Genomic DNA, 26,811 nt, shown 5'->3' on the forward strand with positions numbered 1-26,811 from the left:
GATCAGCAGGCTGGAGCCAGTGAGTTAGTGCAACCATACATGAAATCCAGCAGGTTTCTGGAGATCATGAAGCCAAATCAATTGTTACATAAGGTGTCATGAATCCTGTTCCACAATTTAAACCTTCTGTTAATGTCTTGAACATTTTCATAAATTTGTACTCAGAAATTTTTCTTGATTGATCATTTTTGAAGTTACCTTTAAGAACAAGTACTTTTAGATCTTGCATGCTGTGTCCTGGTTCACAGAAGTGTTGGCCCACTGGTGTGCCCATTTTACCTTCATTGATTTTAAAGCGGTGATGATTCATACTTGTGCGCAGTTTACACACACCACACACGCAATTTTGAAGGCTGAGAAATGTAGAAAACAAAACAGGCCCTACAGCAATTTAGCAGCAACTGGCAGACAGCATTATTAGCAAGCATTCATGGTGGAAGTTCTGAGGCAGCAGATAGGGTAGTTGTATGCCAGAGAAAGCGTGCTCAAGCCAGGGAGTCTACAAAAGTTTACGTTTTAAATCTAACAGCCGGATGAAATAAAGCTGTTTTTATGCTTTGAACTTTGCAAGTGCCAGTCTGCTTTCTCCTGTCTGCACAATTTGAAGTCTGGAAGATTCCAGGGCAAGGGTGGGAAGGATGAAAAGCTAGGTGGCCGTGCAACCCTTCCTGCTAGGGATGGCCTTGCATTTTGTGTTCAACAGTTGTCCGAAGAAAACCCCAGATAGCCATTTAGCAGCTGTGATCTATACACAGTCCTTGTGGCACAATTGGTTAGTGCATTTGGCTGTTAACCGAAAGGTTGGTGGTGCAAGCCCACCCAGGGACACATTTGCCTTTTTGTGTTTTGTGACGGGAACTAATGTACCCTTCTTCTTAAACTTGAAGATTGTATACTAATGTAAGCAGACTGCAGAGCGAAACAGCAATCAGAGAAGCTTCCCCATATTGGAGCATTAGATTTGGTAAAGTCTTAAGCCAATGGCCTCAATTCACTAAGCTTTATCAAACATTTGATAATTTACCTCATGGGTAAAATCTAATTTTGAATTCACTAAGGTGTTACTGATTTATTGAACGTTTTATCGGTAAAATATTTGATAAATAACACCTTAGTGAATTCGAAATTAGATTTTACACATGAGGTAAAAAATCAATCGTTCGATAAAGTGTTTGATAAAGCTTAGTGAATTAAGGCCAATGTGTTGTAAGACGCAAGTAAGCCTTAGGTTAGCAGGAATGGTTGCATGCCCACCTAGATTTTCATCCTTCCCAGGCCAGCCTGTAGTGTTGGTAGACAGCCTGGCTTCAGCCTGTAGTGTTGGTAGTATAGTGGTGAGCATAGCTGCCCTCCACGCAGTTGACCTGGGTTCGATTCCTGGCTAATGTATGTGAGCGTGCTTTTGACATCCTGGGAAGACAAGATCTTCCAGAGGAGGAAGGAGGGTAAGAGGCTAGAAGGTGTTTGTAAAGGTTAGAAATGGTTTTAAAGCATTTTGAAAGGCACTTCCGGATATCCGAATAGGTGGGACATCCGCGGATAATGCGTTCGGATATCCGCGTTCATGCGGATATCTAAAAGTTTGGATCCGGATATCTGAAAATCCGGATTTTAAAAAGTACTATCCGAGCAACCCTGTAGAGCAGGAACATAAACAGTGACCATTCCAGTGAGAACAGACACTGTCCGTTCTTATAGGCTTGTATTGATTCCTTTGGCATCTGCTTAATTGGCTATCGGTAAAAAATTGCACAGGTTTCAAATTTGTATTCACCTTACTGCAAGGGATCAAATTGATCCATTGCAGATTGACATGTGTGCATGGATCTTGTAAATAACGTAGGATCTGTTTAGTAATGGGCTTCTGAATAGCCTGCAGTTTATAACCGTAATTTCTATTACGTCATGGGGGTGGCGTAACTTAACCATGTTGCCGCCCATAGCTGATGCAGTCCACGTCTCGTTCTCTAGCATCCCACGTCACTCCAATGCTTCCTCCATCAGACCTGTAAGGAGGAAGCATTTGAGTGATGTGAACTGTATCAGCAGTGACATGGGTATGTTAACCCCACCCCCACTACCGCGGCCAGCAAGACGTAATTGAAATCAAGACTACAAACAGCAGGCTATTTGGAAGCGCATCACTATTCGTTAACCTATCCATTTCTTCAATGCTGAAACGGTACTAATAATTTTATTTTTTTGTAGCCTAGCATAATGGATTAGTGAGTATTTTAGATTCACTTAGTATTTAGCTTTGTGCGAAATTCTTCAATAGAAGTATTTTCTTGTACAGTATACACTACACTGTTTACGGTGTAACTAAATAAATATTCTGGAGCTACAATGTTAGCATCTCAGTACAGTGATACTCTTCTATGTATTTGGTATCACATCCATTGTTTAACCACAATAATACCTTGAAATTGTATAGGTGGGGCAACACTGTGAAAAAAGACAGGGATATCACCTAATTACAGAGGATGATTTATTTACTCTAAATTCAAAAAGCAGAAACCTTTTACCTGGTGACAGGCACTGTATATGCCAATAGGACATTCATTTTGGAAATTAGTTTTCTTAGGTTATCTGTACTTTAGAGCCTTTGTGGTTTACTGCAGAGCATAAAACTGGAATATTACTGCTGCAATCAAGCGTAAGTACACAAAGGCCATATCCAAGGCAAATAATTAATACAGCGACCATATGAATGTGGAAAGTGACAGAAAAACAGTTATTACATTTCATGAAAATCATTCAGACTGTCACATTTGTGGTCCCTGGCAATATGGAACTATAAGCAGATTTGACTTGTCATTATGGAGAACAAGGACAGGTTATTGCTGTCATTTTTCCACAACATGAAGTGAAATATTGCAGACAGAAAATAAAAATTCTATTTTATTTGTAAGTACAACACACACTCACACACACTCACTCTTTTAAAGTAAATGGGAACTGCTGAAAAAAACAAAACACCTAGATACTTAGAGAATCTGTATTGTTAAAATCGCACAAAAGTAAACATACCAGTGCGTTAGGGAACATCTCCTATTATCCTCTGTCACAATTTCACCACCCCCCGCCGCATTAACCACTTGCCGACCGCCCACTGCACAGGGGCGGCTGGAAAGTGGATCCCGCAAGGACCGCCGCATACACAGAGGCGGCCGTCCTTGTACGGGCATGGGCAGAGCGATCGCGTCATCCGTGACGCGATCCTCCGCCGGGGATTTAGTCTCTAGCTTGCCGGCCACTTAGCAGCGCCGGCGGGCAGAGGAATACAAATCTCCGGCGATCCATGCGTATAATAGGCTTTGTAATGTATACAAAGCCTGTTATACAGGCTGCCTCCTGCCCTGGTGATCCCAGTGTCCGAGGGACCACCAGGTCAGGCTGCAGCCACCCTAGTCTGCACCCAAGCACACTGATTCCCCCCCTGATCGCCCACAGCACCCCTCAGACCCCCCCCCCCCGTCCACCCCCCAGACCCCTGTTTGCACCTAATCACCTATCAATCACTCCCTGTCACTATCTGTCGACACTATTTTTTATTATTCCCTAAACTGCCCCCTGCTCCCTCCTGATCACCCCCCTGTGTACTGTATGCCTCTATCCCCCCCTGTAATAACCCACTGATCACCTGTCAATCACCCATCAATCACCGCCTGTCACTGCCACCCATCAATCAGCCCCTAACCTGCCCCTTGCGGGCAATCTGATCACCCACCCACACCAATAGATCGCCCGCAGATCCGACGTCAGATCACCTCCCAAGTGCATTGTTTACATCTGTTCTCTACCCTAAACACCCACTAATTACCTATCTATCACCACCTGTCACTGTTACCCATCAGATTAGACCCTAATCTGCCCCTTGCGGGCACCCAATCACCCGCCTACACGCTCAGATTGCCCTTAGACCCCCCCTTATCAATTCCCCAGTGCATTATTTACATCTGTTCTTCCCTGTAATAACCCACTGATCACCTGTCAATCACCCCCGTCACTGCCACCCATCAATCACCCCCTGTCACTGCCACCCATCAATCAGCCCCTAACCTGCCCCTTGCGGGCAATCTGATCACCCACCCACCCACACCAATAGATCGCCCGCAGATCCGATGTCAGATCACCTCCCAAATGCATTGTTTACATCTGTTCTCTACCCTAAACACCCACTAATTACCCATCAATCACCCCCTGTCACTGCTACCCATCAGATTAGACCCCTATCTGCCACTAGGGCACTCAATCACCCGCCCACACCCTCAGATTGCCCTCAGACCCCAGCCCTGATCACCTCGCCAGTGCATTGCTTGCATCTATTCCCCCCTCTAATCACACCTTGAGACACCCATCAATCACCTCCTGTCACCCCCTAGCACACCTACCCATCAGATCAGGCCCTAATTTGCCCCGTGTGGGCTCCTGATCACTCGGCCAAACCCTCAGATCCCCCTCAGACCCACTTCCGATCACCTCCCCAGTGCATTGATTGCGTCTATTTTCCCCTCTAACCACCCCCTGAGACACCCATCAATCACCTCCTGTCACCCCCCTAGCACTCCTATCCATCAGATCAGGTCCAATACAACCTGTCATCTAAAAGGCCACCCTGCTTATGACCGGTTCCACAAAATTCGCCCCCTCATCATAGACCACCTGTCATCAAAATTTGCAGATGCTTATACCCCATGAACAGTCATTTTGAGACATTTGGTTTCCAGACTACTCACGGTTTTGGGCCCGTAAAATGCCAGGGCGGTATAGGAACCCCACAAGTGACCCCATTTTAGAAAAAAGACACCCCAAGGTATTCTGTTAGGTGTATGACGAGTTCATAGAAGATTTTATTTTTTGTCAAAAGTTAGCGGAAATTGATTTTTTTTTTTTTCACAAAGTGTCATTTTTCACTAACTTGTGACAAAAAATAAAATCTTCTATGAACTCGCCATACACCTAACAGAATACCTTGGGGTGTCTTCTTTCTAAAATGGGGTCACTTGTGGGGTTCCTATACTGCCCTGGAATTTTAGGGGTCCTAAACCGTGAGGAGTAGTCTAGAAAACAAATGCCTCAAAATGACCTGTGAATAGGACGTTGGGCCCCTTAGCGCACCTAGGCTGCAAAAAAAGTGTCACACGTGGTATCGCCGTACTCAGGAGACGTAGTATAATGTGTTTTGGGGTGTATTTTTACACATACCCATGCTGGGTGGGAGAGATCTCTCTGTAAATGGACAATTGTGTGTAAAAAAAAATCAAACAATTGTCATTTACAGAGGTATTTCTCCCACCCAGCATGGGTATGTGTAAAAATACACCACAAAACACATTATACTACTTCTCCTGAGTATGGCGGTACCACGTGTGGCACTTTTTTACACCCTAAGTACGCTAAGGGGCCCAAAGTCCAATGAGTACATTTATTTTATTTATTTTAATTTTATGTAAAAAGTCTGTTCTTTTTTGTCCCTCATTGTTACTTATCTTTTGTTCTCTTTGCACTGTTACTGTTATGGCTAACAATGCAATGTCTGCCTTTATCTCGCACTGTCCTTTTCTCACTGTCTTTCTACTGCTGCAATTCAATGCTATTGCCAAATTTTCTGTTTTTGTGCCTGTTTTGTTGCTAAAACCAATTCCGGGCACGACCCAGTCGTGCTTGGCGAAATAAAAGGATTCTGATTTAGGATTTCACAGGTCATTTTGCGACATTTGGTTTCAAGACTACTCCTCACGGTTTAGGGCCCCTAAAATGCCAGGGCAGTATAGGAACCCCACAAATGACCGCATTCTAGAAAGAAGACACCCAAAGGTATTCCGTTAGGAGTATGGTGAATTCATAGAAGATTTTATTTTTTGTCACAAGTTAGCGGAAAATGACACTTTGTGAAAAAAAACAATTAAAATCAATTTCCGCTAACTTGTGACAAAAAATAAAATCTTCTATGAACTCACCATACTCCTAACGGAATACCTTGGGGCGTCTTCTTTCTAAAATGGGGTCATTAGTGGGGTTCCTATACTGCCCTGGCATTTTAGGGGCCCTAAACCGTGAGGAGTAGTCTTGAAACAAAAATGACCTGTGAAATCCTAAAGGTACTCATTGGACTTTGGGCCCCTTAGCGCAGTTAGGGTTCAAAAAAGTGCCACACGTGGTATCGCCGTACTCAGGAGAAGTAGTATAATGTGTTTTGGGGTGTATTTTTACACATACCCATGCTGAGTGGGAGAAATATCTCTGTAAATGGACAATTGTGTGTAAAAAAAAAAAAATCAAACAATTGTCATTTACAGAGATATTTCTCCCACCCAGCATGGGTATGTGTAAAAATACACCCCAAAACACATTATACTACTTCTCCTGAGTACGGCAATACCACGTGTGGCACTTTTTTGCAGCCTAACTGCGCTAAGGGGCCCAAAGTCCAATGAGCACCTTTAGGCTTTACAGGGGTGCTTACAATTAGGCACCCCCCAAAATGCCAGGACAGTAAACACACCCCACAAATTACCCCATTTTGGAAAGTAGACACTTCAAGGTATTCAGAAAGGAGCATAGTGAGTCCGTGGCAAATTTCATTTTTTTTTTTTTGTTGGCAGAAATGGAAACTTTTTTTTTTCTTGTCACAAACTGTCATTTTCTGCTAACTTGTGACAAAAAATAATATCTTCTATGAACTCACTATGCCTCTCAGTGAATACTTTGGGATGTCTTCTTTTCAAAATGGGGTCATTTGGGGGGTATTTATACTATCCTGGAATTCTAGCCCCTCATGAAACATAACAGGTGGTCAGAAAAGTCAGAGATGCTTGAAAATGGGAAAATTCACTTTTTGCACCATACTTTGTAAACGCTATAACTTTTACCCAAACCAATAAATATAGGCTGAATGGGTTTTTTTTTAATCAAAAACATGTTTTGTCCACATTTTTTCATGCTGCATGTATACAGAAATTTTACTTTATTTGAAAAATGTCAGCACAGAAAGTTAAACAAATCATTTTTTTGAAAAATTCATGTCTTTTTGGATGAATATAATAAAAAGTAAAAATCGCATCAGCAATCAAATAGCACTAAAAGAAAGCTTTATTAGTGACAAGAAAAGGAGCCAAAATTCATTTAGGTGGTAGGTTGTATGAGCGAGCAATAAACCGTGAAAGCTGCAGTGGTCTGAATGGAAAAAAGGGGTCTGGTCCTTAGGGGGGGGGTAAAGCCTACGGTCCTCAAGTGGTTAAAAGTGGTTAAAACAGTTTTAAAAAGTTTGTTTATAAACAAACAAAATGGCCACCAAAACAGGAAGTAGGTTGATGTACAGTATTTCTACACATAGAAAATACATCCATACACAAGCAGGCTGTATACAGCCTTCCTTTTGAATCTCAAGAGATCATTTGTGTGTTTCTTTCCCCCTGCAGCTCTCATCCACTAAAGTGACAGGCTGTTTCTTCCTGCAGAGTGCAGACAGCTCTGCCCTTGTCTGTAATTCCTCAGTATGTGAAAGCCCAGCCAGCTCAGAGGACGATTTATCCAGCTTGTAAAAGATAAGAGAGAAGCTGTACTAATCTAAATAACACACAGGCCGTGTGCATAGAGGGGCCTGGAGGGGGGAGTGCATAGCAGAACCACAACACTGAAGAACTTGGCAGCCCTCCAGACACAGGACGACAAGTCTGACAGGGGAAAGATAAGCTGATTTATTACAGAGATGGTGATAGTAGAAAGTGCTGCAGTAAGCCAGAGCACATTAGAATAGGTTTTGGAACTTGTAGGATGATAAAAAACAGGATGCAATTTTTGTTACAGAGTCTCTTTAAGGAGAAGGAAGGTGCCCTAGTGGCCGGACCGCACAATGCCTTCTAATCGGTTTTAGCCCACAGACCATCCAATCTCGAGGACTCAATCGATGAGCTGAAACCGCTGGAATTTTGGCAGCAGGCAGACCAGAGGGAGGCATGCGATCTATTAAACACAAAATACTAGGCTGTCACCATCTCTTTTTGATGGGAAAAGAAGCACCAATCTGCCTGATACTAATACCTGCAAATAGAATGGTTAAAACACACCCTGTTCTGACTAATAACAATTCTCAGTAGCAATCTTCAGAAGCTAGAATTCTTTCTGTGTGTGGCTGAATAGTAGGGGTAACTGAACAAATAAATTACTTTTAGAAGTCTTTTATTATGAATGCAATATAATGAATATACAAGTATACAGAAAATCATTAAAATCAACAGTTATGGAGACAATAGTAGTGCAGTATAAAAATAAAAAGGGAAGAAATAAACGGATACTTAAGGTCAGGTGAAAATATGTCCTTTCAGGGAAAACACGTGAAGTTTCTTTGTTTCCGGAGCAAAGTTTAAACAAATATGGCCGCTGCCCCCAGGGCCGGTCCAAGCAAGAAGAAGGGGCCAGTCCAAGCAAGAAGAAGAAGTAGCGCCCTGCCCCCAGGGGCGGTCCTAGACTTGCCACTGAACTGGAGGGGGTAGTGGACAGGATGGGGGTATTGGGCACAGCGGCGGGGAGGGGAGTCGGACCCCCATCCCTAACCTGGGTCCCCCATCTGCGTTCCCCCTCTAGCTTAAGTTCAGCAGCCGCTGCTATTAGTAAGATGCAGTGGGTGGGGATGACTCACCTCTTCTGCATTCCAGCGTGCGTTCCACTGTCCTCACTTTCAGCAATGCCGTCCACTTACAATACAGTGGGCGGCATTGCAGGAAGTGACGACAGTGGAACGCATGCTGGAACGCGGGAGAGGTGAGTCATTCCCGCTCGCTGCCTCTTACTAATAGCGGTGGCGGCTGCTGCTGAGCTTAAGCTGGAGGGGGAGCGCAGATGGGGGACCCAGGTGAGGGGGGTCCGACCCCCCCTCCCCGCCGCTGTGCCCAATACCCCCTTCCTGCCTGCTACCCTCTTATGCGGCATATGCTACGCCGCGGGTCAGCTAGTTTGAATAATTTGGTCAAATACTGCTCTCTCCACTGGTGAAGGTGACTTCAGAAAGTCTTTAGGAGCCGAGTGCTCTCGAAGATGGGCTGCTCCATGCTGCATACACGCGAGCGTCCTCTCTCGTGCATGTACTGTATGGAGCCACCTGTCTTTGGGAGGACTAGGCTTCCGAAGACTTCCAAAGTCCCCTGCGGCGGGGGATTGCACCAGGAGAGGAGAATGAAGGCTCATTAGGACCCAGAGCCTTCCCTCACCTTAGAAAAGTATCTGGTTTCTTTTTTTTTTTTTTGAAAAAAAAAAAAAGTCCCATTAGCTTTAAAAAAAATTTTCTGCATTATAATGTAACAAAAAGATACAAGTGGTGATGTACAAAGTTATGACAGAGAACAAACACCATGCCAGAAAAATACTAAATTTTATTATTCATCTTGCAGAATATCTCAAAGTTTAACAGTCCCAATCCAAAAAAGTCAATGTTAAGTTTCAGTTCTTCATGGCCTCCTGCTCACCCAATTCCAACAAAGCATTGCCTCAGGCCTTGGAAAGACACATTGGCCCATATGCAATTAACTTTTTCTCCAGAGACTTCTAGGTGATATTTTCATACACTGTCATAAAATGCTACTTATTAAACCACCAGCAAGCAAGAAAATGCTCAAAATATTTTTTATAGTACCCCTTCACCAACTTTTTGGTACTTTTTCAGTTGTAAAATGCCGAAAATTTAGTTTACAGAGAAGATGAAATTTATCTCCTAGGAGATAACTTAGGTGAAAAAAATAATTGCATATAGGCCTGTGGCCCCAATTCAATCCACTATTTCTCCTAAGTTTTCTACTAGGAGATAATGTTTCATCTTCTGTTAAAAATCAGGGGTGCTGCTAAGGTTTTGGCCCCTCTGGCAAAATAAAGGGAGGGTACGGTGCGTCAAGGTCACACAAGGACAAGGAAGGTCCAGTTATTATCACAGACAGATGAATTCCAACAACTTCTAATGCTGCAAAACCTGAATCGGTACTGTAGTATAATGTAGTGTAGTGTAACCCATCTTGTATTCAATAATATACTCTAATAGCGAATGTATTCCCAGCGAAAGAAATGATCAGAAAGAGTACCTTAGCTGTGGTATCAATCAGTCCAGGTCTTTTACTGCTAGATGAAATGGTCCGTTGCGTGGAAAAAAGTATTGTATGTTGACGTAATCCCAAGCTCCTGGACGCTCCTTAGTGTGGTTTTTATCCTAAGCTTTGTCCAGCAAGCTGGCAGGTCTGCGTGTGGGCTGTAAGATCCAGTGTACTCCTTTACACGTCTCCAAGTAGAGGGACACCATTATGTTTCAGGACCATATACTGATATAGAGCAATAAGTCATACTTGCAATTCATAGCTAATGAATGAAAGGACTAGAGAATTATTCCCACTGTTTCATCGTATAAAGCATGACACAGATAACTATCAAGTGTGACAATTTTTCTGGCCCTGGCTGCATGACTACAGTTCACTCCTGATGGGCTAATGTGCTTCCCAGCTTCCATTCAAGTAATTGGAGCTGCAAATTGGCACTTTAGGGTCATTATGATTGGTAATCCAAATACTGTATTAAAGAGAATCTGTACTCTAAAATTCTTACAATAAAAAGCATACCATTCTATTCATTATGTTCTCCTGGGCCCTTATGTGCTGTTTCTGCAACTCCCTGCTGCAATCCTTGCTTGTAATTGCCATTTTTATCCAGTGTTTACAAACAAAAGACATAGCAAGTGATAGGCTCAGTGTGTGAGTCATACAGAGTGTGCAGGGGGCCTGGAGAGGGTGTGTATAGCTTCTATCCAATCACAAGCAGCACAGCACATTCCAGCCTGACTGCCTCAGCCCGACAGAGCTGACAGAGGAGAGAAGATTAGAAGGAGAGAAGATTAGATCATATAACAGAGATAATACAGCCACTGTGCAATTAGGAAAGGCTGCAGTTAGACAGAGCACATTAGAACAGGTATAGGAACTTATAGGATAGAAGAAATAAGGATGAAAATTTTGTTACAGAGTCTCTTTAACCACTTAAGTCTATCTGGACGGATATATCCGTCCAGATAGACTGTGCTGTTGCTGCTGCGTGGTGCGCGCAATCGGGCGCGCTCCCGCTGCCTCCCGATACCCCCCCCCCCCCCTCCGATCAGTGAATGGGAATATAATTCCCATTCACCGATCTAAGTCCCCCGCAGAAATACCGACGCTTTCTAATCAGAAAGCGCCGTATTTGTCCCCCCAAAAAATTTACAGCCTCTTTCTGCTTCCTGGTAGCGTGATCGTAAGCTCCAGGACTTTTTGGTCTGTATTGTAAAATATAAAAATAGTAAACTGCACCCACATACATTTTTTTTTAATAAATAATTACATTATATGACTTCTAAAATTAGCTATTTACCTCCCAAACTAAAATTACCCAAATACATTTTTTAATTAAAAAATAAATAAATAAAATTATAAAAAAAAAAAAAACTACATAAATAGTTAGCTAAGGGTCTTAACTTTTTAGGTGTGTAGAAAAGAAGAAAAGATGGAGCACCAGCTCTGCTTATAAGGTTTATTGCGTACACTTTGGCAATACAGGCATACCAGTTTAAGGAATAGGTGTGGATACCGGAAAAAAAAAAAAGGCCGGTATCCACACCTATTCCTTAAACTGGTATGCCTGTATTGCCAAAGTGTACGCAATAAACCTTATAAGCAGAGCTGGTGCTCCATCTTTTCTTCTTTTCTACACACCTGATCAAGCAACTGTGAGCACAGCTCTAAGAAAAAGGAGTGAACGCTTTGAGTCTAAGGTCAGCCAGCACCTGGTGCCAACCATCTCTAGCCTCTATTGCAAAGATTGTCTTAACTTTTTAAATTCACATGTCAAGAGAGTGTCTTATAATTTTTTTTTTAATTATAAGCTTGTAAATCGTGATGGACGCAAATTGAAAAAATGCACCTTTACTTCTAAATAAAATATCGGCGCCATAAATTGTGATAGGGACGTAGGGACTTAATAGTTGTGATAGGGAATAAAATTGTGATAGGGATGTAATTTAAACGGTGTAATAAGCGGGACAAATGGGCAAATAAAATACATGGGTTTTAATTGCAGTAGCATGTATTAATTTTAAACTATAATGGCCAAAAACTGAGAAATAATGAATTTTTTCCATTTCTTTCTTAATCTTCCTGTTAAAATGGATTTAAAAAAAAAATTCTTAGCAAAATGTACTACCCAAAGAAAGCCTAATTAGTGGCGGAAAAAATAAGATATAGATCAATTAATTGTGATAAGTAGCGATAACGTTATTGGCGAATGAATGGGAGGTGAACGTTGCTCGGATGCATACGATTTTCGACACTGTAGGCTGAAGTGGTTAAGAGTCCTTTCATTAATCCAGCTGGCAAAAAGTAAAAGCCAATAGGATCATAAGCCCAGCCACCACTCCATGGTAGATTCTTTTAGACTAGGTCCCACTATGCTGGACTACTTTGTCTGGTGCTAGTCACCCTAACTGCAGTGCAGGGTCAGATACGCTTCTAGGGGCTGGAAGAAGCCCCAGATAAGTAAAGCTTAAAGGACAACTGTAACAAGAACAAAATTGCAAGGATCGTCAGCACACCATTAATCGAAAGCACATAAAATTTATTGTGCCAGTTTCCACAAGATGGACCAACAATTGTTTCGGGGCCACGCAGGGTCCCCCTTTATCAAGGCATGTGGTTACATGACATATTGTTACACTTACTCTTTATATATCCAACAAGTTATATAATACCCCACCCCAAATTAGTGACCTCAAAAGTGAATCATAGTGATTGACAGTTATAAACATCTGCTGTTATCTTAAAACTGCTCCTCATCTAATACATATACAGGTCCAAATCATAATAGAGTGCACTCAGTACTACTCTTGCCTTGTATAAGAGTGGCTTGGGCAGCAAAAGAAAAAAATGAGAACTTAGATTACACAAAGCCGGTTGCAATCCACTGTGTGGAAAACAATCATAGGGCCCATCAACTAAGAGGGGTGGTTATTGAACAAGTCAAAAGACCCAAAAGAGGAGGGGACTGGGAGAAAAGACTCCTGCAGCGAGAGGCGTTTTGGATTTTTGAAATGAGAACTTTGGCCCCTAGAGGTCTTAATAGTAATAACTCCTTAACATGTTTTTTAAAAGAAAGATGAAATGAGAATATTGATGTAAATCTTAACAAAAACATTTTTTTGCAGGATGTTATTACTATAATTATCATGGTGAGATGAGGTTTAATGACATTTGTATCTTTTTTCTTTTTGCTTCTCTCTTTGCAGGTTTATAAATTTGGTTTGAGCCTGCTCTTCCCCTTTGAGAGGGCCCCTGCTCTACCGGGTGGTAAGTTTTTTCTTTTTACACCAGTTTTAGGCATTAGTTAATGCCAATCCAAAAAACACCCCCACTGGCTTGAATGTCCACAAATTTATGTCATTTGTATGTCTCCATGGCAAATATCTGGCTGTGGGGGCATATATTTGGTTTAATGGCATTTTGCACATAGAGCACAGCTGTGTATTGGTTGCCCTGACAAAGCAAAATGTATCGAAGTGAGGGGGGCAGGTCCTGTAAGTTTTGGACTTAAACAATGCGTCCTCCTGTACGCATGATGCGTAACCATAGCGTCGCGCTCGTGAGGCGCATAGATTATGATGCTTGGTACGCATAGCGCCATGACATCAAAGAGTCCATGCGTCCCATTGGATGCATGGTCTGCAATGATTGGCTGGCAGGACACGTGACAACGTGACGTATACGGAGGCGGCGAGAAGGACAAGGAAGTAAGCCCCGGGGGTAAGGAGCTTATCCAAACTCCACCCTGAGCCCGTGAGCGGCGGTTTTCGGTTGGGGAGTTTGCTCATGTCGTGGTGGACATAACGGCCAGGGGGGCAGAACTAAATTTGAATGATATGGACAATGGTGACATCTGGTAACACCTGGGACAGCAGGGGCAGATCAAAGGGGTAAGATACAAGGCAAGAGTAGTACTGAGTGCACTCTATTATGATTTGGACCTGTATATGTATTAGATGAGGAGCAGTTTTAAGATAACAGCAGATGTTTATAACTGTCAATCACTATGATTCACTTTTGAGGTCACTAATTTGGGGTGGGGTATTATGTAACTTGTTGGATATATAAAGAGTAAGTGTAACAATATAACAATATGCCATGTAACCACATGCCTTGATAAAGGGGGACCCTGCGTGGCCCCGAAACAATTGTTGGTCCATCTTGTGGAAACTGGCACAATATATTTTATGTGCTTTCGATTAATGGTGTGCTGACGATCCTTGCAATTTTAGACTTTGATATGTGACACTGCCTATGTCACCTCGTCAAGCACCCATAAATGAGTGGATGGTGTGCCGACTTCTTCTTGTGATTTTGCTTAACTATAACAAGAAGGATATGGAGGCTGCCATATTTATTTACTTTTAAGCAACACCAATTGTCTGACTGTCTTGCTGATCCTCTGCCTCTAATAGTTTTAGCCATAAACCCTGAACAAGCATGCAGCAGATCAGGTGTTTCTGACATTATTGTCAGATCTGATAAGATTAGCTGCAAGCTGTTTCTGGTGTGATTAGACACTACTGCAGCCAAATAGACAAGCAGGGCTGCCAGGAAACTGGTATTGTTTAAAAGGAAATAAAAATGGAACCCTCCATATTCTTCTCACTACAGTTGTCCTTTAACTTTTTTTAAAATAAAGAATATGTGAACCCGAGATGAAAACATTTTCATGATTCTAACAGGAGCCCTAGTGATTCACATGTGACTTTTACTGCTAGATATATTATAGAGACATAAGATCTGAATGAAAACATAATAAGCAGTCCTGGATTGCATCTTCCTGTAAAGACTGGAAGCGCCTGGGGACATGATGCTGTGTGTGAATGATAGAGATCTTACGAAAGCATGATCTCTGTCCATTAATACAATACTTTCTACCCAAACCAGTTCACAGGATTTACTGCATCTACTCCAGCTTCCTGGAACACTTCTGAGATTAGTGATTAACCGGACACTTAAAAGGAAGAATAAGGTGGCTTATCAAGTTTTGCAAATTGCTTACATCATTTACTTACCTCTCCCTTCCTGTGAAAATGGGAGCCCTACACCATATGTGAAACTCCAAAATATGAGAGTCACCCAGAAAGTAACAGCCGTTTTTCATTCATCAAAGGACACATTTTATATTAGACACACTGGCCTATATGTAATTGACTTTCAGTTCATTTTTTCTGCTTATTTTTAAAATAACTTTTAAGCATTTTGCTACTGAACAAGTACCAAAAAGTAGATGAAAAAGTACTGTCAAAATTATTCAGAGGACTTTCTTGCTTGCTGGTGGTTTAAATGACATCTTGTTGTCAAGGTGTAAAAATATCAACTAGGAGAAAGGTTAACTGCATATGGACTACTGACCCTTATTCAGTTCACTTTTTTCAGTTTTCTCCTAGGTGCAGGGGCGTAACTAGAAATCACTGGGCCCCCCTGCGAATATTTGGATGCCCCCCCCCCCCCCATAGGTGCCAAATAATCGTAATGGGGCATCGTTTCACTGTAAATTAATTGTAAAGTGGGCAGCATTTCACCAGACAGTCGTAATGTGGGCCAGAAAATCGTAATGTGGGCAGAGTTCACTATAAATCGTAATGTGGGCCAGAAGATCACAATGTTGGCAGAGTTCACCAGAAAATCGTAATGTGGGAAGCAGTTACCAGAAAATTGTAACGTGGGCAGCAGTCACCAGAAAATTGTAACGTGGGCAGCAGTCACCAGTCAATGGTAATGTGGGCAGCGTTCACCAGAATATCGTAATGTGGGCCAGAATATCGTAATGTGGACAGCGTTCACCAGAAAATCGTAATGTGAGCAGCAGTCACCAGACAATTGTAACGTGGACAGCATTCACCAGACAATTGTAATGTGGGCAGCGTTCACCAGAATATCGTAATGTGGGCCAGAAAATCGTAATGTGGGCAGAGTTCACCAGAAAATCGTAATGTGGGCAACATTCACCAGAAAATCGTAACGTGGGCAGTGTTCACCAGAAAATCGTAATGTGGGCCAGAAAATCGTAATGTGGGCAGAGTTCACCAGAAAATCTCAATGTTGGCAGCAGTCACCAGAAAATCGCAATGTGGGCAGCAGTCACCAGAAAAAAAATGCCCCTGTAAGAAAAAACAACAACAATTCACTTACCTGTCAGGAGTCTCTCCTGGCCTCTCCCAGAAAATCACAATGTCGGCAGCAGACACCAGAAAATCCTAATGTGGGCAGCAGTCACCAGAAAATCCTAAAGTGGGCAGCAGTCACCAGAAAATCCTAATGTGGGCAGCAGTCACCAGAAAATCCTAATGTGGGCAGCAGGAACCAGAAAATCCTAATGTGGGCAGCAGGCACCAGAAAATCCTAATGTGGGCAGCAGTCAGTCACCAGAATATCGTAATGTGGGCAGCAGGCACCAGAAAAAAAATGCCCCTGTAAGAAAAATAAAACAACAATTCACTTACCTGTCAGGAGCCTCTCCTGGCCTCTGGTGCGCAGCTCCTCCAGCGACGATCCTCCTGTGCACTACAGCACATCTCCCGCGCTGACAGGCAGAGCAGGGCTACGGCAAGATGGTGCCCGAAGCCCTGTACTGGAGACAGAAATAGTCTCCAATGCAGGGCTTCGGCAGCCATCTTGCCGTAGCCCTGCTCTGCCTGCCAGAGGAATATGCAGGCTGCTGGAGCGGGGCTGCGGGGAATGAACTGGCGCAGCGTCTATTAGACGCTGCGGCCAGTTGAGCACCTTGCTGGGGGGTCCAGAATAGGGCGGGCGGCAGCGCTCCCCCGCGCACAGTGAGTGGGCCCCAGAGCGGCCCCAGGCCCCCCTATGGCTGATGGGGTCGCACCCCCGATAGGTACGCCGATGCCTAGGTGCTATCTTCACACCTTGTCAATACAATGCATTTTAAGCCTAGCAAGCAAGAAAATGCTCTAAATAGATACTAATAATACTTCTTCACCTACATTTTAGCACTTTTTTTAATTGCATAGTGCTAAAAAGTCATTTTAAACAGAAAATTAAAAAATACTGATTTCTCCTAGGAGAAAACTTAGGAGAAAAAATATGAGCCATTGGCCCATATGCAATTAACTTTTTCTCCTGAGTTTTCTCTAAGGATATCATTTTCATTTTCTCTTAACCTTAAACTTTTCAGCATTTTACAATTTAAAAAGTACCCAAAAGTTTCTGCAAAAGTACTAACAAGTATTTTCTTGCTTGCTGGTGTTTAATATGTCATTTTATGACAGTGGGCCATATGCAATTAACTTTTTCTCCTGAGTTTTCTCCTAGCTAGGAGGTTTTTCAACTCTGTTGATTTAGAATAACTTTTCAGGACTTTGCAATGTAAAAGTCCCCAAAAAAGTAGGTCACAACGTACTATCAAAATTATTTTTGTTTTTTTTTGGTTGCTGGTGATTTAAACTGCATTTTATTGATACGTTTGATAATATCACCTAGGGGAAAAAAACTCAGGAGAAAAGGTGAATTGCATATGGGCCATTGGCTCATATTCAATTAATGTTTTCTCCATTGGGATAATTTTTCATTTTCTCTTTTAAAGTACCCCAAAAAAATTATGTTGAGTATTTTCTTGCCTGCTTTTAGATAAAAATGCATTTTATTGACAAGGTGTAAACATATCACCCAGGAGAAAACTCAGGGAAAAAAGTTAATTGAATATAGGCCACTTCATCTTCTGATTATTTCTCCACATAAGGGTATGATGTGCTTAAAATGCAAGCTGGTTGTCCCCAAACGCCCTTTATGTCCGTATCAAGATTGGCATCTTATGAGGGCTAAAAGGGAAATACCTATATGTAACTTCATTTCATAATATTATTAACCAGGACCTGTTGATCCAACTGTACTTAGGGCATTTGAATCTGATCCACTGGGTATTAGAACAGATTTTTCCCTTACAGATATTTGTCTTAAATATCTTAAACAGGAATTTCTGTTTAGAGATTCAAACCTCTCTACATTTATCATTCTCCTATGTCTTTTTGTTACTCAGTACGATTCCATGGTACTACTTGGACTTGGGTTTATGACATTTTCATGTTGTTATTGCATTATTACTGTTTATTTGTTGTTTACCTAATTGTTGTTAATTTATACTGAGATAAAGGCATATGAGAATCTCACGCTTTTTGTTACTCTTTGTGCATTACCTTATGTCATGATTTTCCTTTTCTTGTATGTCCATACTTATCTTGAAATGTAATAAAAATGATAATGCGGTATGTAGATAGCATTTTCTGTAAGCATTTTTATAAAGAGCCTTTGATCTGAATTCCCTCTGAGCTGGGTAGAATAGACTGAAAGTTACCGTATAGGCAATAAGATGAAATAAGATCCTGCTTCTTTCAATGCCTTCTAGTTCTTAGGGTATGATTGATATTATTATTTTTTAATTATATAGCCAACATCTTTTGTAGCGCTGTTCCACCGCATAGCTAAGCAGATCAGGGTACTGAGCAGACTAGCTAGTAAAGATACTCAATGAGATGCATATAATTCATACATAGATACATTCAGAGATTTACATATCTATCACCTGACCAAACTGATTCACATGCTTCTGCATGATTTATCCTAGACATGACCATCACTATGCACCACAACTGAAGGACTAGTAGTGGGGTTTAAATGAGATGTACAATGTAAAACAATACCTTTACAGTGTCTATTGAACTTTCATGCAAAAACTGGGGCAGTATCGCACATTACATGTAGGTAAAAGTCCAGAGAAAATAAACAACTGGCAAAGTTTTAAAAAAAAAATCAAAGCAATCAGCTGATAAAATAATTCTCTTTACTTAGAAACTCCTAGCACAATAAACTAATGGTGCCAAACTATTTCCCTACTATTTCCTTCTGGGACAGTTGTTTATGATTGCAGTATTTTTATGAATTCAAGAATAGAAATAATGTTAAGTGACACCAGGATACCAGTGAAATAAAATGCCTGGATTTTCCCTGTGTGTGTTTTTTTTTTAACCCAGATCTATAGCTGAAGAGTCAATGAATAGACCAGAAAGACGTTGGTGTCCAGCACGAGCATCTCCTAACAAACCGAAGTCCGACTCCATGTTAAGTAATAATATCATACCTTTTAATCACTAACTCAGAAAATCAATTAAACATTGATTACTGGTAGGTTGATCCTTACAGACATACACAAATCACAAAGCTTATTACACACTTTAATGTAACTGTCCCTACAAACTGCAGAATGCCCCGCCTACCCTAGCAGATGGCATTATGACAGGAGTTACTCCATACAATGTCTGGCTCTGGTAAAGAAATAAATGCCTAAAACAGTTGTTAAATATATAATGCTTCTTGTCCTATCCGTGCATCCATTAGAGAGCTCCCATCACAGCCTGTTGTTGGAGACACCCCAGTAAGTGAAAAGAAATCACTCTAATTAGAGAAACAAAGACCAATGAAAAAACAGACATAACATGTAGATAATTTATCCTCAGAGAAGCCCCCTAGATTGGCTTTATATCAAGTTTTTTTTTTTTATAAATGCAGTTATTAAGTTTGACAAGTAGCATAGATCCATATTTAAGTATAGTTTCACTTCAAATGTATTTTCATGTTAGTGCAGAATAGTTTGAAAAAGGGTTAAAACTAAGCATGAGCAATGACAGTTTTGTGAAATGTAAAAATGTCCCGGCGTGTACTTTTATAATAAATTCCAAAACATACTATAATGGATTGACTATGACCAGTTCAAGTTCCCCTGAGCCCGACTAAAGTACCCCCAGGGGTATATGTACCATGTGGTAAACCTAGGCAATAGACTGTGAGTCTCAAATGAGCTCCTTCAAAGCCCTTGAAAGGATACCTGAGCCAAGTGATATATTAAAAACTCCTCCATCTCCCTCATGTATACTGTAAATTCTCAGTCCATGGCCCTCATTTATACCGTAAATTCTCAGTCCAGGTTGCTGGAGTCAGTATAAAGGAGGTGGGTGGAAGAGAACAGGGGGAGCAGTGGGCACGAGGACTGCACCTAATACATGCCTGCCCCCCCCCCCCACACACACACACACACACCATTTTTAATATTATTTGGCACTGGTATCCAAAGGGTTAAGAGTTAAAAAGGGTTATAGAGTAACAAACTAGTTCCTCAGAGTGCACATGTATGTGCTTTAAAATCTGTTAAAAAAATATTTTCAACATTATGTCATAAAACTATATGACTATTATTACTGACCTGTGTATGATAAAATCTCAAAGTAGACCTCAAAGTAGAGACATATACATGCCTCAGAATTCACTCAGACTGTTCAAATCAGAGACAGCAATATGTGATGTAGCAATGTGCGATGTAAAACTGTACGACTGTTATCTTTATTGCCCCTGCATTTCTGGAAGACTAAACTAGTACTTATTATAATCTTTGAGTCATCCTTAAAGCTTTCCATATGTTATTGTAATCTTACGCAATCACTTTGTGTTATTTTCATTTCCCAAGAAGGAAAATTCCCAGGAAAAAACAAACAAAAAAACCATTCCTGGGTGTAACCTAATTATGCGAGTCTGCCTGATTGCAGTAAATAAATACACCTTTATACATGGCAAGCTTGGACTCACATGAAAAAAAAATCAGAATCTTGACAGATATCCTAAAACACCTCTGACTGAAGATGTTCTGCAGAACTGTTCAAGTAAGTAATTTTAAAGCTTGAACTCTGAAGGCTTTAGCATATTAAAAACAGAAAGGAAAATTATTTTAGGCTGAACATTATGAAAAAAATAGAATTAGGAAGTAGTTAAAAACATTTTAAAAGTAGTAGTAGAGCTTCTGGATGTTTTGTACCAAAAGTGTAAACAGAATCCAGTAATCAATGTTATAAAAATATATTTCCAGGAGAAAATGGTTCAGTTGTATATTTTTTAATGTATGAAGATAGTAAAAGGTAAGAATACAATAGGCTCCAGCAAAATCAGAAGTTATCTTCTAAAAGTGTTTTTTTTTTTTTTTTTACAAATAATAGAAATATTAAACAAACAATAGGATGGACTTATCTTAAGAAAATTAGAGTACAAACTACAGCTGCAAATCAGAATTCTTGTTTCAGGGCTGGTGCACACCGAGCGGGTTTTCAGGCGTTTTTGCAGCCGCTCGCGGCTGCGGATACGCTAGGGTAATGTATTTCAATGGGGTGGGTCACACCTGAGCGGGACGTGTTTTGCTTAAATGCATACTCCCGGGGTGAGGCATTTTTTGGATTGCGGAGGCGTTTCTGCCTCCAATGTAAAGAATAGGAAATACGCAAACCGATCTGAAACACGCCAGTTCAGAGCGGTTTTGCAGTCGTTTTTGTTACAGAAGCTGTTCAGTAACAGCTTTACTGTAACAATATCTGAATTCTGCTACACAAAAACCGCTACCCAAAACCGCAAAATGCTAGTTGAAACGCTTCAGAAAAATAAGAAAAAGCTTTTCAAAATCTGCTAGCATTTTGCGGATCTGCTAGCGGGTTTTGGTGTGCCCCAGGCCTCAGTCAACAGCTGATACTTTTAAACCTAATTAGTTATGCTGAATAGTGATGGGTGACTACAGCCATTTTTGTTTCACCATTATTGTTGTGACAATGTCACATTTTGTACAAATGAGAATATTTACAAAAAAATATATAGGTGTGAGAAAATGTATTTTTTTTTTTACCAAATGCATTGGTGTCCATGGGCATTCGGAAAACATTTATTTAAATTATGTGCAAAAAAATTATATATGGGCAAAAAAAGCTATTTTCACTAAATACATTTAAATCTATTATTACAAGAAAACATCTTTTTGAGAATTTTCACGAAAATGTGAACGTTGCAAAAATTACATTATATTTTTATGAACATTTTGATTAAAAAATACAAATTTTGATGCAAAAATTACTTTGGCGAAAATAAGAGCTCAATCTCAGCCGTGAACAACATCTCTGGTTTTGCTCCTTTTGCTTTTTACCTACCTTGATAAATTACTTCTATTGTATTATGAAAATATTCTAGTTAACTCCTATGGTACATTATTTGTATGTTACAAGTCAAAAAGTACATATGTACAACATGTATAACATCTTATGATGTAACGTGGACTTTTACACAAAATCACATTTTACCACTAGCCTTATCAGTAATAAAATAACTACTGTATATTGTTTACTTATAATCAGTGGTGATTTTACAACTGTAGATTATTACTATTAGGTCATTACTGTAATACCAGTTATAAATACAGTAGATACTAACTAACTTATAATATACTTCATTATTAGAAGGATGTGACATGTAAAGACAACAAACTATTAAAAGAAATGCAACAGTGACCCCTCGTGGCTATATTATGAGGTTCACTCCATGATAGCAATTTATCAGAGCAGTATAGTACCTGGCTGGTAATGATGGGTACTACACCTACATAATTTGACAACTTTAGATGATTAAAAAATATAACTAATTAATTAGGCAACTACAGTTACATAACTGTGTGAATGCTTAACAGTGGCTGGATGGTGTAATGGTTAAGGGCTCTGCCTCTGACACGGGAGACCAGGGTTTGAATCTCGGCTCTGCCTGTTCAGTAAGCCAGCACCTATTCAGTTGGAGACCTTTGGCAAGTCTCCCTAACACTGCTACTGCCTATAGAGTGCAAATGGGAAAAGATTTCTGCACAACTGTGTCAATCAATGTGTGCTAGGTCATGAGTAAGCATACATCAAGGAAGGATTTATGACCAAAAAGTAGCACCACAAACGTATGTAAACAAAAATAACCACAATTTTATTAAGTACATATTGCACACTATATATAAAAACCATTAAAAGCACATCTGCTGGTAAACCTCATATAAAATATGATCAATATGACACCTATAATAGATGGCATAGATATAAATCAGACAAATATTTTCACCTTATGGTGCTCAGATAAGAGCTCCCACAGGGAAGTACCCGGGTTCAGAAAGTGCTCATGTGAGCTAAATAAATGGTGCAAACAATGTGTATTAATACAAAAAAGTGCATAAGTATCCACATAAATAGATAAAGTGCATAACCATATAACAAGGGCACATGTAAAGACAAATGCCACTAGTGCAAACAGAGCAGAGTTGAATGCTGTATACCCTGCATATTATGATGCTGAACTGGCTGGATCCCCCTCTCTTGACAAAGCGGCGTGACTGCCGCGATACTGGTAGAGCAGTCAGCCGGGGACATCCCTTCCCTCCTGCTGGTTACCTCGATCCTCTCCATCTCGGGTCACGTAAGCGCTCCCTCTCTGCACATTGCACCTTTGCAGTTCAGCATCATAATATGCAGGGTATACAGCATTCAACTCTGCTCTGTTTGCACTAGTGGCATTTGTCTTTACATGTGCCCTTGTTATATGGTTATGCACTTTATCTATTTATGTGGATACTTATGCACTTTTTTGTATTAATACACATTGTTTGCACCATTTATTTAGCTCACATGAGCACTTCCTGAACCCGGGTACTTCCCTGTGGGAGCTCTTATCTGAGCACCATAAGGTGAAAATATTTGTCTGATTTATATCTATGCCATCTATTATAGGTGTCATATTGATCATATTTTATATGAGGTTTACCAGCAGATGTGCTTTTAATGGTTTTTATATATAGTGTGCAATATGTACTTAATAAAATTGTGGTTAATTTTGTTTACATACGTTTGTGGTGCTACTTTTTGGTCATAAATCCTTCCTTGATGTACTGCCTATAGAGGGCGGCCTAGTGGCTGCAGCTCAGACGCTTTGAGTCCGCCAGGAGAAAAGCGCGATATAAATGTTATTTGTCTTGTCTTAAGAAAGTGGATAATGATGAAGATCATACTCTCTTCCCCTTTTATCTTACAATGCTGTGTAATGGGTGTACATACACCCTACCCCTGTGTAAAATTGTAGTATGGTAAAAAAAATATGTAGTTAATTTGTTCACTACATCAGCTGTTATCCACTCTGTCTTGCAGTAACTGTTGTATTGTTTATTTTGTATTGGTAAACCCTGCATGCTGTTTTATAGCGCCACGGAAGATGCTGGCGCTATATAAATCAATAATAATAATAATAAAAAGATGATGATTATAGTTATTATTATTGTTACAGAGCACCAAGAAGCTGCAGCAGCTGTCAAGGCAGATACACAAGTCAGCTGTAAAAGGTAATAGGGAGGGGGGGGGGGGGGGGGGGGGAGTATAATACATTTTATTTCTTTGTGTCAAACCAAGTAATTAAGGTATTGATGGTTATACACGTCCATACAAAACACGCTGTGGACAGTATTGACGTGCAAACACGTCAATGCTCTCCTGCGCTGTATACTAGACTCTTGCTTGACACATTTTGGCAAGTTACAGGAAAAAAAGGTTATGAAAATTAATTTGATCACTTTTTACAGAAATCCTGGGGAAATTTAACACCAGGGAGGTTAAACATTAAAGGGGCCCATACACTCAGCCGATTTTCTGGCCGACCGATCGATCAAAATCGATCGATCGATTGATCGATTGCAAATCGGTTGGCCAATCGACCGATCGACGGCCGGTTTCGATCGATTTCGATGGATTTCCATCGAACTGGCAGGGTGGAAAATGTAGGTCGATCTGATGAGATTGCTTATCATTTTGCATTGGCCCTAATGGAAATCTGATGGCAAAAAAATGCCATCAGATCGAATTTCAATAGATTTCAAGCTGAAATCTATTGGAATTCTATCCTAGTAAAAAAATGTTCTAAAAACGCATCAGATAGATCATCAGATGGAGTTCTTATCTATCTGCTGCTAATCTAACGAGTGTATGGGCACCTTAACTCTTAGGGCCTGTTTCCACTACACGCAGATTGGATGCAGAATGGATGCAGAAAAACTGACTCCAATGAATGCCTATGGGAAAATCTGCATCAGAAAAATCGCATTTAGTGGAAACAGGCCCATAGGCATTCATTGGAGTCAGTTTTTCTGCATCCATTCTGCATCCAATCTGCGTGTAGTGGAAACAGGCCCTTAGCAGAAGATGACAAAACTTAGAAATAATGATATTAAAAAAATAATAACAAGAATACGTATGATTATTATTAACAACAACAGCTGCTTTCAGATAGGTCTGAGATAAACTAAAGCTGTAAAAAGAAATATGGATGACTATCAGAATAGCTACACATAGCAACCAATCAAGTGACCAACTCTAAGTGACTACTAAGCTTCCCTAGCAACCTATCAAACACAATACACAGCAATGTGATAGGCTGGTAAAATATATATTGTTTTATTTTAGCCAAAAGAGGGCGTAATGAAGAGGGTGGAGGTGTTTTCCCCATCCTGCATTACTAAATTGTCAGACTGACATTTTACAATTGACATCAAAAGTCAAATAGATTATCACACGTTAATTGTAGAATGAAATCACACTTGGAACACTGCGCTCATATAAGGGACTTCTCAATCCTCAAGGAATTTATGCTGTGAATCAATTTAAAATTTCATGCAAAAGTCCATGTACAAGCACCAAATAACCAATAGTGTGCTGCTGTATTCAATATACACAATATAGTATAAAATCACACTTGGAAAACTGCACTCATATACAGGACTCCTTAATCCTCAAGGAAATTGTACTGTGAGTCAGTTAAGATTTCGTGCAAAAGTCCTTGTACAAGCACCACATACACACTACAGGGTCTTATATCATGTAACAGGTGTGGAGCACTGCTATTCAGTGTGTGTACCACTCAGAGACATAAATAGAAGATAACAGCTGCGCTTCTGTTTGTGCTTGTGTTTCTTCCGGTATAAAACAATCAACGGGTAATACAACACCCCCTGTCAGGTGGGGACTCACCGGATGGTGCGGCCTTCAGGGCCCGATGTCGCGTTTGGGGTATTGGCCACCCCACAGCCTCTCTGGCACCTCCTGTCCGGTCCTTCAGGGACTCAAGTTCATCACCAGCTGTTTGTAATAAAAATGGAGACTCCTTATCGCATAAAAGTCTACTTATGGCTTTATTTGTTTTAAAATATGCATATATATGCAAGAATGTTCAGCAGAAACGTAAAAAAGTTTCAGTAATAAGTGTTCCCAATGTGGGATAGTAACAACTCAATATGAGCAATTAGGGACCACATAAAGCAAAGTAATACACTTAGCTAGGGTGGGTAGAGCACCCAGGGACCACCTAACAGCCTGCCCGGTGTCCACAGGTGTCACTCCCGCTATCAGTGCTAATACTGCTCACTGGAAGGAATAAAAACAGCTCCTACGTGAATACCACCAGTCGCATCCGACCAGACATTCGCGCTGACGTCACGCCGCGACTCTACCCAACGTTTCATTGCTACGGCAACTCCTCAGGGGCTCCTATTTACATCACAGTCACACGTTAATTGACTTTGAAAGTGGGGTTCCCTGTATTCTTTATATTATTATATTATATTCTTTGTATTCTCTCCTCTTCTTAAAAGAACAGCTCACTATTTCTGCTCTATTCTCCCACTAGGCATGTTTGACTAGAATTAGGGCCTTTTTCCACTAGCCTGCGATTTGCGATTTGATTCTGATCGCAAATCGCAAGGTACATTAAACTAATGGAAACTGCAGCAGCAATTTCCATTAGTGCGATCCGATTGCGATGCGATTTTGGTCAAAGCGCAATCGTCGTCCTGCCGCATTTTGTATGCGATTGAGCTGGACTATAATGAGTATAGTAG

General features: G+C 40.7%; 1 protein-coding gene across 2 annotated transcripts in view; it reads left to right on the forward strand.

Moving 5' to 3' along the window:
• The first annotated feature begins 20,712 nt into the window (after positions 1-20,712).
• LOC137528344 (cis-aconitate decarboxylase-like) overlaps positions 20,713-26,811 on the forward strand; it is a 39,580-nt gene continuing 33,481 nt past the window's right edge. Inside the window, exons 1-2 of one of the 2 annotated variants that reach the window (XM_068249622.1) lie at positions 20,713-20,755; positions 24,213-24,267. In XM_068249622.1, coding sequence (XP_068105723.1) covers positions 20,735-20,755; positions 24,213-24,267 — 76 coding nt within the window. In that variant the 5' untranslated portion in view covers positions 20,713-20,734. Of the gene's footprint in view, positions 20,756-24,212; positions 24,268-25,336; positions 25,356-26,811 lie in introns of those variants that run through there. The other variant, XM_068249623.1, reaches the window with a different exon arrangement.

Source organism: Hyperolius riggenbachi, chromosome 8, assembly GCF_040937935.1.
Source record: "Hyperolius riggenbachi isolate aHypRig1 chromosome 8, aHypRig1.pri, whole genome shotgun sequence".
Taxonomy (NCBI): Eukaryota; Metazoa; Chordata; class Amphibia; order Anura; family Hyperoliidae; genus Hyperolius; species Hyperolius riggenbachi.